Source organism: Daldinia childiae (assembly GCF_008694065.1).
Source record: "Daldinia childiae strain JS-1345 chromosome Unknown Scaffold4, whole genome shotgun sequence".
NCBI lineage: Eukaryota > Fungi > Ascomycota > Sordariomycetes > Xylariales > Hypoxylaceae > Daldinia > Daldinia childiae.
This window is the reverse complement of record NW_022984645.1, coordinates 1,733,134-1,751,346: the sequence shown is the minus strand read 5'-3', so window position 1 is coordinate 1,751,346 and position 18,213 is coordinate 1,733,134. Positions and strand designations below refer to the sequence as shown.

At 42.6% G+C, this 18,213-nt stretch overlaps 3 protein-coding genes across 4 annotated transcripts; 1 reads left to right on the top strand and 2 right to left on the bottom strand.

Moving 5' to 3' along the window:
- Positions 1-3,332: 3,332 nt before the first annotated feature.
- On the bottom strand, positions 3,333-5,339 carry GL218_04789 (uncharacterized protein; the record flags this gene model as incomplete). The annotated part of the gene is made up of 1 exon (XM_033581413.1): positions 3,333-5,339. The coding sequence occupies one exon, from the start codon at positions 5,337-5,339 to the stop codon at positions 3,333-3,335; it is 2,007 nt and encodes a 668-aa protein (XP_033435696.1).
- Positions 5,340-7,404: 2,065 nt separating this feature from the next.
- GL218_04788 (Histone H1) lies at positions 7,405-8,513 on the bottom strand (the record flags this gene model as incomplete). Of its 2 annotated transcripts, XM_033581411.1 has the most annotated exons (6): positions 7,405-7,578; positions 7,629-7,888; positions 7,949-8,076; positions 8,167-8,189; positions 8,363-8,389; positions 8,454-8,513. In XM_033581411.1, the coding sequence occupies 6 exons, from the start codon at positions 8,511-8,513 to the stop codon at positions 7,405-7,407; spliced, it is 672 nt and encodes a 223-aa protein (XP_033435286.1). The 2 variants fall into 2 exon arrangements, with proteins under 2 accessions (XP_033435286.1, XP_033435285.1); XM_033581412.1 differs by lacking the exon at positions 8,363-8,389.
- Positions 8,514-11,836: 3,323 nt separating this feature from the next.
- On the top strand, positions 11,837-13,102 carry GL218_04787 (ADIPOR-like receptor SPBC12C2.09c; the record flags this gene model as incomplete). Its single annotated transcript, XM_033581410.1, has 3 exons — positions 11,837-12,436; positions 12,586-12,816; positions 12,944-13,102. 3 exons carry the CDS (start codon positions 11,837-11,839, stop codon positions 13,100-13,102), a joined length of 990 nt encoding a protein of 329 aa, XP_033435555.1.
- Positions 13,103-18,213: the final 5,111 nt, after the last annotated feature.

Below are 18,213 nucleotides of genomic sequence, written 5' to 3'. Positions count from 1 at the left end.
GTCGAACTAGTTGTGAGCTGCTAAGGATTTTGTTCGAGCTGCTTGCTGGCTAGGAGTTTTTCTCGTCTTGGAAGAGAGGAATGGGGCCTTTTATAGCCGGCGGGAGGACGATATCGAACTCGAAGACTCTGCTGAAGTATGTTTCTAGAACAATATTTTCTTTCTAGACGCATTCGGGAAACTGCAAAGTAGGGTAGATGAAGGCTGTATCCTTCAAGCGTTAAAACTAGACGCCAAGCCGATGGAATCATACTCTCGACGGCGATATGACCTGTCATAGCTATATCAACACGGTAGTCGAAGTAACCCTCGTGACGGGTCGCTAGCATTCACAATCTAACCAATGACCAGCATCCTGATTCAGGCAAAGGCACAGTAGTGTGTCAATCTTACTCGTCCGTCACAGAAACGATGCTGCAGGAACACGTCCGGGGAGCATCGTATAGGCGATAACAAGCCGTCTTCCAACTTCGGAAAGAGATCGTTACAGGTCCGACGGGCGGAAGATAACATTCTCGCTTCACCTCGTTAACGCAGCCATCCTGTCGGAGAACGTGGCGGAGTCACGGAATCAGCAGCCATATTCGTTGATTGTAACCCCTATTAATCATGATAACGGCCGCTCCCAGGAACGCAGTTACAATTGTCCCCTCAGCGTATCGCATCATCAGTTGATTCTCCAGAATACGGTGAAGAAAGAAGCCTTCTCCATGTGGTAGGTGTCCAGGACAATTTACCCGGCAGCGAGGGGAGGGTCGTGGTTGGGATCTTGGGTATGATCGGGTTCTGCAACTTGGTAAGTCTGAGAATCGTGTCGCAGGGGTCAGGAATATCCGGATTCTTGGCGCTCGAAGACGCTTATCAGCTCGGGAGGTGGCCGGATCTTCGACGAGCTGAATTGCAAATCCAGAAGCTGAGATTCGATGTCATCATGCGACTGGCCACTATGATCTCCAAGTGTTTGTTATAGATCTCGGGTTTTCGGACGCATAACTGCCAGACCTTCCCGATCTTGCTATGATCGCTCTTTTAACTATAGTCGAATTATGCGGGCCTGTCAGATTACCGTCTATAGTTACCCACATCATCTTGACCTTTTTCCTTAGCCGTCGGGTTCTTTGGCTTGGCGCGGATATCAAAGCTTATAAGTGTATGAACCGTTGGGGTGGCGGGGAAAATGTCATAAAATGCTTCTTTTGGGCTCGAGGGGCGGCGGTAAGGCAATTCGTATCCTGGTCTTCTTCAGGTCCCGGCGTTAGCTTCGAGCCTCAAGTTTAATATAACATCGGTTGGCACTACCACCTGCTCCATTAGATTAGCTTCTCCGTCCTGCCGGTGCGCGTTGTCACCATTGCCGGGCCACTTAAACTCTCTCGGCAATACCCCGTACTTCCCAACAGCTTTAAATCAAGATAAACGAGTTATCATGCCACCTCTTAGCATGTTCGTATTGACATATGGTAAGTAGTCAAAGGACAATAATCGACCATCCAACATCCTCGATCGGCAGGTACATGAAGGCCTCGTCCTGTTGATCTACACTCAACATTTCCTTCTCTTATTGCCTGGAAACCATCGGATACCGCCGCTTAGCTCTAAGGGGTCACTGGCCGAGATCTTTCATATCGACGGCCATAGTCTTACAAATCAACCGGGCGATTCCGTTGCCTCTCGGGGCGTATTAAATCGCCGTAGAGACTTGACTTCCTATTCCAGCAGTTAAGTACAGAACTTGAAAGTAATTGTAAGAGTTAGGAAGATATCTCACCATGACAAAGCAGTATCTTCATTGCTAAGCTAGGATGGTGCTACCTACCAAGTCTGGAGGACTCAACACCGGATATTATAGTTCATCGAGCTATTAGTGAGGTGCCACCTTGATATCCCAGCAGTAATTTATATAGGTAAGAGAACATATATTAAACGACCGGCAAGCAACAGCCAGAGGATACATGATATTCGACATATAGAGGTCTCAGGAACCATTTGTCTTTCCAGGAACTGAAGCAGTGTGAAGAGACAACCCATGAAAGGAGGGGAGAGGTTAGACCGAGGAGGAAGTAGCTCGATAGTCCTTCTACTCATATACTCCAATGTAATGAGAACCTTGGTGGAAGGGTTACATACCTAGGCATAGTAGCGAATGACTACCAGGTTTGTTAATTCCAGCATATTCTCCACAATTCCTCATAAATGCGTATTAATTCACTCAGTCGAATCTGATTTCCTCATACTACCAATATGCCCCTTAGTCTTTCAGCCTTCGAGGTAAGTTCTCGTGAAAGCCAGGTCCTCCATAGCAGAATCTCTCGAAGGTATTAGATAGGACTTGTTGCGTATGATATTTCCTCACTAAGATGTCATAAATACCAGGACTACATAAGCCACATCTCGATCACATGGGTATGCTATAGAGCATATACTTTAGGTGCCTAGGTGCCTTATATATAAATACCTATATAAAGTCCAAAATTGACCATTACTAGGACACAACCAAGACAGGCCGCCTGGAAACATACTGAACAATGTCATTTCTCAATGAAAGCAACTCGAAAGTATATACTAACTGATAGATCCAGAAAGCTACCAATTGCAGCAGATATGCTAATCTCAAGGGCCAACTTATAACCCAACAAAACCTTAGGTCTAAGTAGCTGGCTTAGGAAGTAGTCTTCTTAATACTGGTACCAAGTTTCCCAGTAAGCTTACGAAAGTTCTTCCAAATCCCCCGTGAGAAATTGTCAATCTCCTCACTCATACCCCTATTTTATAACCTATACTACCCATACAACCTCACACACCTCTATGAAATTAACTCCGCAACGTCCCTGACGCTATAAAGTAAATATAAATACTAAATCACCAGCATATACCCGAAACCGCGAGCTATCACGGGCCTACGACTAAAAATAAGTGGTATATAGGTAGGTACCTAGGTATGGACATGTGGTACCAACCATACTTACACACCCATGCGTTGCGGCGGAACAAAACAGGGAGGTATCAAATTTTACGCTTCATTCTTTCCCTCGGTCCAGAATAACTGCGCTGCGCTATAATCCCCGGCTGGGAACCAGTGTATCCGGACATCTGGCGGCCCCAGCATTAACAATTACCTACTGTACAAGGATCCTATATAACGTTCATAATTTGTGACGCATAGTTCATATCTCATATCCAGTCGCGGAAGAACCGGTCCAGGCCATTTTACCCTTCCGATCTTCTCTCTTTTAAAGGGTCCTCGTACACTCCCATGAGTGTCTATTAGTTCTCACTACGAGAACCTCCTAGTTTGAAATTTCATTTCCAAAAGGGTAGAGGGTGCGCACTTCTTAGCTCCCACCACCATTTCCGTATTTTCCCATCAGTGCATCGACCTCCCTTTGCAATGCGTCGAGGTCCGCTAATATCTCCGCCCCTTGCTTGGTATCGATCGCAGCCTTAGCAGTAGTTGGATTGGAGATTGTGGCGGGCTTCTGGGTATCACCACTTGTATTCTCCATGCTATCTGCAAACACAGCTGAATTTTCCACACTCGCACGGCTACTACCACGTTGTCTCGGGGGAGGTGGTGGAGGTGGTGGCACTGTTCCATCTTTCTCCTTACTAACTCGCCTTATTATACCAGGCCCGCCACTAAGATCTATACTCCTGACGCTTGGTGGGCGTCTCGTGCTGGCTTGTCTAGTAGGCGGCGGGGGCGGCGGGGATAATTTCGGCAGGCCTTCCTTGTTTGTGGTTATAGTCGCTACACTATTCGGGGTTTCTGTCTGCCCAATCCTACTCACGGACCCAAAACCCGTTCCTATTGGGTTGCGGTTGTCTTCGACTGGTCCTGTAGTAGAGGCCGGAGTAAAATTCCCTTGGCTTGGACTCGCAAACGAACTCCCCTGTCTGGCATGGTTTGGCCGGCGAGGTGGTGGTGGAACGGGTACGTTAGAATTATTACCCAAGTTAGTATTCGCGCGTAGACTATCAGTTCGCGACCGATTCGAATCTAGTGATGATCTTGGTGGTGTATCCTCATCTACATTCGTAGTATTTATGGAAGGCGCTCTACTATCGCTTCTTCCGTGTCGGCGTGGCGGAGGAGCTGCGGGTTTGCGAGACTGCGTGATGCCGTTCGACTCAGAGTAAACCTGGGCAGCTAGGGATGATGTTGGCGGTTCGGAATTCGCCTGCGGATCAGCGAAGGGTTCGGGAACCTTTCCTATAGCCTCGCGATCGAATGGGGAATCAACTGCCTCTTCCACAGAGGGACGGAAAGGTGTTAGCGGGAGCGGCTTGTTCACATCAGTTGTTAAAAGCGGAGATTGTGACGGGGTGCCTGCCTGGGAGTTGGGTTTACGTGACGGTCCAGTAGAAGGTAACGTGGTGACATTTATAGATACAGGAGGTGTTGGATTTCTAGTGGTATGAGATTCTATACCTGCTCCCAACTCGATCTTTATTAGTTTTCCATGTCGCGAGCTAGGAGGTGGTGGCTTTTTCTTCGTTGAAGAGGGATGGGTCGAAGAAAGGGGAGACGTGGACAGAGCGCCACCTCGCTCCCTAGGATCCTCCGACCCGAAATTCTTTTGTGAAATTCGAGAGTTTTCTTTTGGCATAGTATCAAATATAGACTGGCGTGCTCTAGGACGTGCATCCGTGCTAGTCTCGCCACCATGTAAGGGGGATTGAGCCCTCGGATACCCTCCTAATTCAGGTGCTGACGCGGATGGGTGGTTTGGAATATTTGCGTGTCCTGTTAATAGAAGTCTCTTAAACGAGTCAACATCAAGGGCACCTTTCGTCAGTGCTTTAGTATTTTGTTCTTGCTCGGACTGTTCTAAATCCTGTAGCGTCTTTGTGAAGGGATTCGCTGGAGCCTCTAATCGGCCAAGATCAGAGCTATCTCCATCTTGCACAGCAAAGGAATCCGTGCCTGGTGGATCAATGCGATCAGTATACTCTGGTAGATCGCTATTGTCGCTATCATATCCATCGTCATCGTCATCGCTTACGGAAGGAAACCGGCTGACGGGCACGGAATCCTCGGGTGACGATGGAGGTGGTGACTGGACTCGAACTCTTTTAATAACCTTCTTCGGCTTTGATTGTACCGGCGCAACCTCTTTCTCTCTCCCCTCATGCGCCTTATATTCATTGTGCTCATTTTGCTCGTCATCTTTAGGTGGAGCTGACTTGAAAGTCGTAAATGGTGTTCGTGGAATAGGATCGGAGGGTTTATTGAAACTCGAGGAGGGTACAGAAGCGAGGCCGTCGGTTGAGAGAGAGGGATAGCCTAGCTTCCGACGAAAGGGGTTATTAGAGCTGAGAGACTGATCTCGCGAAGACATGATGCGATTATGGAAAGCCTAACAAAGCACAGTTTAGACGGATTGTGCAGGGAAAGCAATAGAAGCTATGTTAGGCTGGCCATGATATGTTAGCGATACATGAGTCGGGTCGACGTCGATATCAGCGTGGTAGTGTAGTTGTATGTGTAGTTGTTGATCCCCCTCCAGACTACGACATACAGTAGAAATACAGTAGAAAATAAGAACATGGGAGAGATGTACTGTATTGATTACGGGTTAGGTATGTGTAAGGTGGTCAGCCTAAGGCTGCCTAGGCTTGAGCGGTAGAAGTGGGTAGAGTCTTCGGAAGTTTCGGTAGCGGGCTATCGGATTGCGACACCGTCTTGTTTGATAACGATAAAGTTCTATCATACCTTAAACCTCCAAATACTAGACCCCAAAATTGTTGCATTGAAAAGGCAATAGCTTCAAACTTTCGCGCGAAATAGGTAACAGAAACGGTATAGTGTATAGATTAATACGAAGCTAATCTAAAAAGGGTTTATCAGCTGAAAAAGCATAACGTAAATCTACAACTAAAGTAAAACTAAGGTAATACATTAAATACCGCATCCATTAAGAAATAATTTATTTTAAGGTACAAATTATAAGCTTTAATTATACTATATTTATAATGGTTTAAATTTTATTTAACTTTTATTAAAATATTTTATAAGAAAATGTACTTAAATTATTATTAAATATTATATAATTAATTATTATGGTTCGTACTTTAAAATGAATTGTTTTTTAATGGATGCAATATTTAAACTATAATGGAAAGGGAAAATTATGGTATTAAAATTTGTAAGTCATAAGTTTGTAAGTTTAAGTTTAAGGTGTAAAAAGTTATATTATGTAATATTATATTTACCAATTTTATATTTCGTTATTAATAGGACATTTTTAAGTAATTAACTTAAATTTTAAACTATTCGATTATTGTTTTTACAAAATAATCCTTTGATTATATTTAACTAACGTTTAAAGTTGTTTTATCATATTTACATAATTTAAAACATGTAATAATTATATTAAATTAACTACATAATTACTGTGCATTATATATATGTAGTTATAGTTTAATTTTGTAACTTGTTTTACATTTTTTATATGCAACCAATTTAAATGAAATATATTTATATATGGTTACTAAATTACTTAAATATAAATTTATTAACATAACCACACATATACGCTTGTTTATGTTTACGGTCGTACCAATATAAATAATACATATATACCGCATCCATTAAAAAACAATTCATTTTAAAGTATAAACCATAATAATTAACCATATAATATTTAACAATAATTTAAGCACATTTTTTTATGGAATGTTTTAACAAAAGTTAAATAAAATTTAAACTATTATAAATATAATATAATTAAAGCCCGTAATTTATACCCTAGAATAAATTATTTTTTAATGGATGCGATACTTTATATTTACCGGGGTATAGCTATTTACAACCAATCAGAATTATTTGAATGCACCACGTTAGGAATATATAACAGATTAATATAAGAGCCCCTCTTACCATACGTGATAACCACTGTCAACACCGATAGGAGCCCCGCAATCCTACCTAGCCAAGTCGTAAACAAATCGATAGTGAGCAAACGCGTTAACCCAAAGATTGCATAGAAACTTCACAACCGCGACAAAATTTAAACATAGGTCGGAAGCCGTGCGAAGGCCCTCTTTTTCATTGGTATAATTACAAGTATACTCATGATGTCGTCAGTTCCATACCCATCCTCTAACAGATGCCATGACTGGGGAATATGTGCAATCCAACCGAAATAACCATGATCCCGCTAAGGGAAGGACAATATGCACACGAGCCGCTGGCACCGCTGAAGGTATGTCGGACGCATCTGCAACGCTTCGGAGCTATTATCGCCCCCCTTCACTGAAATCCTTACCGACCCTTCCAAAAACACGCCGAATTTCATGGCGCAGTAAAGACGCACACGTAAATTTGTACCCTGTCCCCCAAACGCCATTAAACCGCCAAACCCCAACACGCAATTCGAATGACACAAATCAAGATGCGAATGTTTATGCTGCAGCTTCAGCCTTTGCTTCTTTCTTTGGTGCCTTTTCCTTCTTGGGTGCGGCGGCCTTTTTGGGCGCGGCCTTCTTAGCAGCTGGCTTAGCTGCCGTAGCAGTCTTCGTAACTCTGCCAGCCTTGGTCTTCGTCAAAGCAGCAGGCTTTTCCTCAGCAGCGGGGGCCTAAATCTGTTAGATAATGTAGAGGATAACAAGGACACGCGCAAACTTACATCTTTCTTGGGCGCCGCCTTCTTGGCAGCAGGAGCTTTCTTGGGGGCAGCGGTGGTGGCAGCCTTCTTCGCTGCAGGCTTCTTCTCAGTAGCTTCCTTCTTAGGAGCTGCAGCCTTCTTTGGTGCGGCAGCCTTCTTAGTAGCGGTCTCCTTCTTCGGGGCAGCCTTCTTGGGAGCGTCCTTCTCAGTCTCCTTCTTGGCAGCTGGTTTAGCTGCGGCAGGCTTAGACTTCTTAGACAGCTTAGTACCACCAGAAGGTCCTATAACAAGTTAACACCCAAACATAGACACGATAGGGAATGGATCTTTATAAGACATACCCTTGGGTTGCTCGAAGATACCCTTATCAACACCAGCCTTCAAGGCCTTGTTGAATAGAGAGTCAAACATCTTGTCTGTGACATTGATGGTGTTGTTTGCCTTGACATATTTCTTGAGTTGTTGACGACTATGATATAGTTAGCACGGATTGATCGGGGGTAAACGCGACCACTAAAATAGTGGATATTAAGACAGGAGTACGCTCGGATTTCCTTACCTGGAACCATTTCTCTCTTTGAGCTGAAGTTGAAAAAAGACGCGTCAGCATGCTCACTCGATAAATCTAAATGATATACTAGTCATGTAAGGTTGAGTGGCAGCACTGGAGGATGACCACCTGGCATGCAACCCAACCACAAACACCAACTAGGCAATAGACGATGCGCCGGAGGCAAAGGAATGGGGATAAGTACATGAACAATGGCATCAGTAATCATGTCCTATAACTTGTTAGTACTTAAGGTGGTCCAGTAAAATGCCGGGTATAGCTGTCGCTGCACATACCTGATAGGAAGCATGAGTGCTCTTGGGCTTGGGAGCTCCGTCTGCTTTCTTGGGACCCATTTCGAATGTGTTGGTTTTGATAACGCGTTATTGGAGAGATGCAAGTTAATCAGTTGAAATGATCAATTGAATCTGAGAATAGCTTTCTAATAAATAGATGCAAACGGGAATGTTTCTACTGTACGGAAGGAATATAGTCAAGAGAAAACGGAAGGGAGGGAGGCATTCGATCGGGACGCGACAGCGAGAAAGGTGAGCTTGCTTATATATTAGGCGGGGGGTCGTGTACAATCAGTAAGTACGTTAGGTAGTCTAGTACAATCAGCTACAGTGGGAGAAATTGGTGCTTCCTCCTCTTCCCCCTCCATAAAAATGGATTCACTTTAAAATTCGCTGGCACTAAAATAAATACCTTTATAAGGTACCTAAATAAAATGCCAACAGTCAGGGCAGGTAGGTAGGCAACACGCACCTTTCACCCATATATTTGGACCCGATCGCACTCTATCTACCCTGCCTACCTTAACATTTAAGGTTGCATTATCTCACTGAAACGTCTAAACTACTTCCTAGTCAGGTTTAGACTTAAATAACCCGCAGCCCGATAGACATACTGCATAGCCTCCACCAGCCAGTCAAATGCTTGGAAGGTCTGATTCGATGCTGATTTGGACCTCTCACAGCGCTTAGAATCTTTCCCCAGTTCGATAAAGCTGATCCGTCTTGTCGAATTTTTTGATTGGTCGAAGCTCAAACAACAGCTCACGCTTTCAAAGGTAGGTACCTATTTTTTATTTTTTTTTTTTTTTTTCTTGTCACTTCTTAACTCACATCAATCAAATCATGCGCCTACGAAACTCGAGCCCTCACACACCCAACTCTCCCACCGTCCCCCCCCTTCCCCGTCGTCCTTCTGTTCTCCCCTTCTCCCTCTTCTTCTTGTTGCCTCCCACACATTTTTAATCAGGCGATCTGTTGAGTCATTTATTGACGTTCTATAGAATAGTCCGAATTAGAGAATGAAAAAGATTGATTTAGTATAATGTCAACTGTATCTTGGTCCATCTCTAAGAGCCTCTAGTTTGTTTTCGCCCGGTTTGGTTTTTGATATTTTCGGTCGCATTCAAGATGGTGGCTTCAAAACCCATGCATTGGTTTCCAAACCTTGATTCAAGTGATTCTTCAGTTATTTAGCTATCTTTAAGCTATAATTAATACCTCGTTGCTTTTCTTGCAATTTCAGAAAGACGGGCATTGTTTTAGCTATGGTTTCTTGTTACTAACCCACCTGCATCCTCCCACGACATGAAGCTATCCGCATATCTTGCACCACCTCAACTACCCAACATATAAATCTCATCTCCTACTAATTTCTCTAGCCTTAACGTACTTGGCAACTGAAGGAGGTAATATATATTGTTTTCAAGATCTAACCCTCCAAGTTTTGGTATTAAAACGCGTCTCAGTTTATACATGGAGATGTATTTTGATGTCGTATACTAAACTGCAGGTTTATCGTGGCGCATATTACAACAGCAGCAACCCAAGGCTCCTTTGGTGCTTTCATACCTATTCTATCAAACAAAGGGTCAATGTTCTTCGTTTCGTCTATTCATCTGGAAAAGAGTTCCGTAACTAGGACTCAATTCCCCAGGACACATGTACATATTCGCGGCGCGTGTCCTGGCGAGCCACATTCACAGAGATGCTTCAAGGCTGCAAGCGAGAAGCAACTCTATGCTCTACACCAATAGGTTTCTACGCCACTTTTAACCGTCATCCTGGTTCATTGAGAATCTGGTAACCTGGTCGTCATTATCTCGATTCGTGCCTGATGGATCAAATGCAGAAGACTACTATGTGGGGTCATGATTCGCGATTTCGATGTCCACGTCACTCATGATCTGCCAGCACTTCAGCTACCGAGCATGACCACGACATCCGGTCAAATTTACGGCTAACTTGCGAACATTCTATCACAAAGACCTATCAATCCAAGTATTAACATCTACAAGAAAGGAGTTACTCGGTGCAAATTCCCAGTGTCCTACGTTTGGATTCATCTTAGGGGCTAGAGTAACCTAGGGGGATATAACCATGTTTAGAGGCATTGCGACAATGTTCTTGACGAGTTTCGCGTATGAAACAGCAAATCTTATCGACTTTTTAGGAAGGGCTTCGATTATTAACGATGACTATAAACCATTCCCATGCCCTCAACCTCCTATTGCGGTTATTATCTCGCCTCTCTGGTATCATTGGACCAACCGTATTGGACAAGCATTGAGTACCAGATGCCAATGCTCCAACTAGCCACAGAAACAACGACAGTACACATTGATATACTGGACCGGACTAACTGTGTTTTTTTAATGTGTAGGTGCACCCGTCACAATGCACAAGTACGATTGCTGGGGCGGTTTCACGCGGTTTCAAGCCCTACAGCTCAAGAATTATCAGTCGCAACCAATTATCGGTATAGCTGATTCATATTCTAGTCTTTCAGCAACTCCAGGTTGGGACTGAAACACTACCTACACATAGTTCTCTTCGAGGAAATGGGCAGTACCCAGCCTTTGGCAGCTATCCGGTGCCTCCCTACAACTCCAAATAGCAAATATCGAACTGGAATTATAGTTAAATTCTTGGCGAAATATTCAGAAACTACGTCGCATCCGTGCAGTCTTATTGGATTATTGTTCTATTAACAGCAGAAGGGCTCTAGTGAGCTTGTGTCGTGTTTATGCTAATGTACCACCTAATCAGTCAAGGATTTAGCCGTTCTTCAGATGGCCAACATGGAGTGTACGCACATATACTAGATAGTATTGTGCAGCTCATATGTTTACTAATATCTTCGCTTCTATGTCGCGCATCGTTGCTTCAGTTTCTATTGAGAGATTCCAATGTTACTGGTGGTTATAAACTTATGACCAGCAAACAGGCATAGAAGATTCTGAGTATAATTGATGCCGAGAAGTTCCGGGTTGCCCTCGTCTCATATCTATCCGAGGTCTTCGAAAATTCAACAAGCGTTGCGATGCCACACTAGATCAAAAAGGGGGTTCGTTCTGCTTCATATGATGTCATTGCTGTTAATATATAACACGATGCTCATTGACAATTTGAGGTATTTTAGAATACTAATAGAATCCCTAGTTCCAGATCCCCGGTATTTCGGTGATCTAGCTCTTCACAGAAGCTGGCAAATTATAAGTAATAGGAGAAGATCGTCGACCCCGCCCATCACTCCGCACATGCGAATCAAGCGATTTAGATACATCTCCCCTAAAAAATTTTGAAGTGTAAAACAAACAAGGGATAAGCAAAGACGCTCTCTTCTATCTTTATTATGCTACATATTCAAGGACAAGTAGGTCATGATGCCGTCGCTATCAGAAGAGGTTAATACTACGACCAATTGGTCCAATTGGTCCGCTACTCCATCTTCATCAGACGAGAAGCATCAATCGAATTGTAACAGCGAAGATGTTTCGACAAGGAGTTCTCAAAGCGAGACACGGCAGGATAAACACAGCCATCCTTTAGCCCTATACGATGAAATTCCAGATTGGTACCAGGACAACCCATATGTCCGACGAGGCTACCGACCCGTGTCTAACTCGGCGCGAGTCTGTTTCGGAAGTTGGCTATACCTACACAATGAGACAGTGAATATCTTTACGCACCTGGTGCCAGCAATAGCTCTACTCATAAGTGGCCTGGCTTATCTAGTTTCGCACCTACAGCACCGCAGTGGCGATGATGCTGGTGTCGTCGCAGTACTATTACTTTCTGCAACGGCATGTCTCAGTCTCTCTAGCACTTACCATACGTTAATGTGCCATTCTCGAGAAGTAGAAGCTCTATGGTTGCGTCTTGACTTTGTCGGCATCATTTTGCTAATACTAGGGTCTCTCATTTCGGGCGTCTACGTTGGTTTCTGGTGTGAGACGTTAGAAAGAAAGATTTACTGGTCTATGGCAAGTAATAGTCATTTTCAGTTTACTTCTCTTATCATAACTCCGACCATTCCTGGGTCAACGGAATCAGGCAAACACCATGCACCCAATATGACCCAACTTCTTTACTCGGGATTGAACTGACGAATTGCCTCTATACTTGTTTACAGATCGGATCTCTTTCCGCAATATCCATAATTATCGTGTTAGCACCCACGTTTCAGGGCCCAAAGTGGCGCAACTTACGTTTGCTCACGTTTGTATGTACGGGGTTATCTGGATTAGCCCCTATTATCCATGGGATCGTCATGTTTGGCTTCGCACAGATGATGAGGCAGTCTGGCCTACCTTATTACCTAGCTGAAGGGGGATTGTTTCTCATCGGTGCCATTATATATGCTGTAAGTGAATTAATAGTCCTATATCTGCTTGTTGATATTACTCTTCTTCAGAATACTCCCTCCCACTTCGGGTATTCTCGCAATAGAGGGAAACAATAATATCTAGATCACTAACTAGACCATACAGACGAGGTTCCCTGAGAGTATCAGCCCGGGATTCTTCGATATATATGGATCATCACACCAGATATTTCATGTCCTAGTTGTTCTAGCTACTGTAGTTCATCTAGCCGGTGTCCTTGACGCCCTTGACTACAATTACTATAACCGACAATGTTTAGGGTGAACCTTTAAGTTTGCTGTCCTCTAGCAGGTGACAAGTATCATGTTGGTATAGCGCTAGCCAACATGCGCTGTTCTCCTTGTCCTTGAGATCCGCTCTAGCGTCTGAAACATCACCATATAGAATAAAGTCGAACAGAAAATACAAAAATTAAACCGACACAAAAGATTTCCACTCTATTACTTTAGGTTTGATCATCCTAGACCGAATAGTTATTGCGAAATAGATCAGTGTCGATGAATAGCTTGCTGCTATTGAAGACCATGAAAATGCCCTCGTAAGAAGTCCACTGTTTGATCTCACAAGACCAAGTGAAGTTTCTATCCTGGCTCTCTTGTGAAGTAGGTTGAGCGGAAGCTTTGCATTTGAATCCAGGGAATATTACTTCTTCTGGCGGGGGTTTTTTTTGAAAAAAAAAATTCATTTGGCGAAGAGAAATCCAGGACCAAACTGTAGCTCAGATACCCAACTATCATTTACTTTAAAGGGTTAATATAACTGAGTTCCACATGTCACTAAGCCCTTGACCAGCTCATTATAGTCTTATAACTATCATATGAGGGTTTAGAACGATGACAGCTAAGAGCATGATCATAGTAGATTCATAAATGTACCTACCTAATGACTTAAGAGGTACCTAGCCTATTAGCTCTGACAGTTATTATCTTAAAGTAAGTGAGTTTTTATCATCGGTATATTCTCTATTTTAAGCCTAGACATGTTAACCTATGTTTTTATTTATTACTTTAACTAATCCGTATCATCTAGCATGTTAATATGTGCTAAAGACTCAACCAAGCATATCATCAAATCAAGAGCCATAGCTATGGTCGATATATTTCAATATGCAAACCATATCCATATAGTCGTGGTTTTATATCGTTGTAGTTATTTTAAATATCTAACAACTAGCCCCTAACTATTTGTTGCTTTAAGAAGCTTCCATATCGCTAGCAATGGAAGCAAGTGTGTATTTATAAGGTATATACCTATTCGTAGGATTTCGGTCACTAGGAGCCTTTATCATACTATTAACCATAACCACTGCATCCGTCTATCTACATATGAACATAAGTAGGGTCTTGGATGGGTATCTGGCATGCATCGATAAGTTGTCCGTACCAAAGGGGCTAGGGTGAAGTGAGTTCCTAAGTTCTGGCAGATCGCTCCCCTAAGCAGGGAACAATTGCAAGACTTTAAACTAAAGTATTCCTTGTTAGAATGAACCTTGGAATCTACTATAGCACTTGCACTCAGTCACGCTTGCGCATTCCTTCGCGGCTCTGTTTAAACATCGCAGGAGGAAAGCGGGGACACCCCTAAGATGGATCCGGGACCGGATCCTGATCCTTTACATACCTACATAGACGATGTCTGTGATGTGTGCTGTGCTGTACTGTGCTGTGCCTGCCCTATCTATAGTGGATCCTTGTTCTCGCAAAAGTTTCCTAAAATAGGAAAAGCAAGTAAACGGGCATGAAAAATCATCCATCGGGTTTCCGCAGTGCTGTAACGGATGGGTGAATTATACGATGCTAATGACTATTCGCGGCCTCGTATAGAGCAATATACGCTAAGTGAGAGATATATCTACCTTCTAGTTTGGCTCTGCTTTAACACCTTGCTTGTGAAGTACGTCACATGTCAATTACAAAGGTAAAATCTGTAAAAGAAATTTGGGTCTGATGAAATACCACAGCAGTCACTCTGCTGTGAGGGTTTTGTATAGTCTAAATTAGGTTTTTAGTCCCTATTCGGGGCGTATATCCTCTGTAGGATACGACGAGTTCCGAAAGGAAAACATGATAATACAAATATGTCAAAGTTATAAACGAAAAGAGGGCAAGTTATGTCCAACTTCTCTTATATCAAAACTATATAAGGAGTTATAGATAGTATATAACAGCTTTTAAATTGAGAACTCAAAAATTCTCTTCCACACCTTGATCTATCCTCTTTCTCTCACTGTGTGTGTGTGTGGTTAGTTAGTGGAACCCCTGTCATGTGCAGAGCTGGACGAGAGAGACTAGGAGCTTGAAATAGAGAAAATGAACATAAATATGATAATTTAGGCTTAATATTCTCTAAGAACGATAATATATACGACTCTTAGGACGTAATTAAACGTTAGAATTTCCGGAGCAAAATATAGTTAAGGTAACTGTCAACTTTAGTTAAAGGGAAGTAATCTAACAAGGCACGGCCTTTGCTAAGGAAAGGCAGAGCCATGGGGTAGTTTGATATCGGCAGATTTTCAGCTAGTAAATCAAAACGTAGAAGTATATTAACGCAGTTATTTTAAGTAGTTGTATATATCCTGGCTTTATATATCAGTAACATGTAGTGAGAATAAGTATTAGAGAAAACTGTTGTTGACTCTAGGATAATATAGCGAGATCGGACTGGACGACGGAACTTTGTTGTGAGTCTAGTTTGCAATTTGCCCAAACTTAACACCGGTTATGTTCGAGGTCACCTTCACATAGACCTTGGTGATATGCATTTATGTTGTAGAAAACTCATGAAAAATTCTTTTTGCTGAACCCGTACGCCGCCATTAGAGCAGCCTATCAGAGTCTCTCTACTTTCTAATTTTCAAGAATCATTACATATATTGAGTTGTGAAAGTCCCCAGCGCTTTAACTCCGTTTTAGCTGGCTGGGTTGGCATGTAGGTTAGTATATACCTCCTGCCCTTTTGACTCTACTAGTATTAGGAATCGATATTTTCATAGAAGACCCAGTCAGTCGTGTTTGATCCAATAATAATATCGTTCATTTCTTTAAAGGCTATTCAAGTAACTATGGTTTTATTAGAACGCAAGTATTTATCTCGTCTATATTATATCATATATCAACATGTTTTACATAAGTATTTCACCAACTAAGTAAAAAAAAAACCATATTAAATCCTAGACTGGATAAAAGTTATGAGTCTAAACTTTGTAACCCTATATGAGGCACTGAGGCGTAGTAGATCCTAGGTTGTCATATTTCTCATATACGGGATATATCAAAGTCCGTATAATTTATACATTTGCACGCTGCGCTGCACTAACACGACATATATAATTCGATTAGGAAGACTATGTGTTGAATCCACAATGCGATGGATCATTAACCCTTGTCGATATATCTACCGTACATGATTACCGTCTTTACTTCCGGCCTCCTTTTTTTTTTTATCATTTTGCATGATAGGTTGTTTCATTATTTTATGCTTTAGGTACTTCCGTAGATAAACGCGATCCGTTTGTTTCTATCGCGTCACGTGACGTGGATTATTACTACCTATCTGCGCGGTGTACTGCATGTAATCAACACGTGGGAGAAGACATAGCCAAGGGCCCCCCCCATATGATTCCTAATGTCCTTAACCTGGGTGGTTCCCCCCGGATGCCTATCGGAGATTGTTAATACACGTGTGCCTAGGGTAGATCACAAAATAAAAGTTCCTTGTACGATACGAGATTATTAAAGGACCGTGCCAATTCCAAAAAAGAAAAGTAAAATAAAATAAAAATAATAAAATAAAGGCATATGCCGTTAGCTTATTCTTAGTAAAGTTTCTAGCTCTAAGGGGGCGGCGGAGCTAAACTTAATTGCTACTCCCGTTGGCCGTACTGTTGTAATGATGTAGCATTAAGAATTTAATAGTATATTAGATAGGTACATAATAGATAGGTACATAATAATGTATTGAGAATAATACACCTTCGTACACCTATGTTAGGTGCATAAACCTAACGTCATCGCCGCTGATCGGCAGCGCTAAGCTTAACCTTCTCGAAATCTAAAGTTCTAAAGTTAAGGGGTGGGAAATCCATTACCCGGATCCCTGCTGCTTTTAGTCACTAGTAACGGGGAATATGACCTTATTGAGCCACGCGCAAAGGAAATAACCTTACATAAGATAAGGTATTCTGGAACGCCTTTTAGATCCGTTACATGGTTACATCGCAACGGTCTTTTTTTACCCACATTGTTGGTTTTGAGTTCTGTCTCGATTGTGGGGCGAACCAACCATCCCGAGGTACCTATCCCTAGTATATTTATGTAGGTAGCTTAAAGGTAATCTAGGTACACTAGTCCGTTAGCCAAAATGGAACATACGAAGAAGAAAATGAAACAAAACTTCAAGCGCCCCCTCCCCACTATCCCGCCGTCCGTGCTAAAAAAGGGACCTTGGTGCCACGGGAACTACGAGAAGTTGGTAATACGTGCGAAATACGTCGCAGATATCATACAATTACAGCACGAGTATGGTCCGATGACCGCCCTAGATAAGTAAGAGAAAAACGCGTCCTTTTTTTCGATTAATGTGTTAAGATTAGATACCGAATATCTTAGATAACGTAGGTAGTATTATATTTAAGTATCATATGTAGGTATTATGTATATGCAACGCGTTATGTAGGCTGTAAGCTACATGTGCTTGGCTACAGCTTGTTGGGTTCATAAACAGTCGAGTTTGAGTTTGAATTGACCAACCTTATTTTAATTCATAGGCAACCAACATGGATTATCGTATACATGTACATAAATACAATGTAAGCATATATGTAGGTACCTACGTATATAGACCAGGCAAGAATAAACGGGATGCGTTACAGGGGGACATCGTGTCTACCATGCCGATCTCTAATCCCTGTAGTTCTCCCCCCCCCCCTAGTCTCGGCGAGGACTAGATTTCAAACATTACCTTACGTACGAAGTGGATTGAAAAACCAGCGGTAAACAATGCAAGACTAAAATATCTGATTTCGTGATATCGCATCGCTAACCTATCTACCCCCTTCACAAACCCTCCTGATCTGAACCTTGTATGCCCTGAGGCCCCATGGATATGCCTGGCCCACGAGGGCGTCCATGCTCTGTTATACGCGACTAAGCTATTTACAAAGCGCTGAATTAATATCGAGAGAGTACTTGAGCTCTGTCATGACTATCGTGAAGCTGAACCCTAACTCCGACCCGCTGAGGATGCCTAGTAGATAGTAAAAAAAAATTACCCATGCCAAAGAAAAGACTAGGCTCTACCCCTCGCCTTGAATGCAATTTTTGAACGCCTGACCAATGCCAGCTAGAATCCTACCGTGAAGTCTTCGAGAGTCC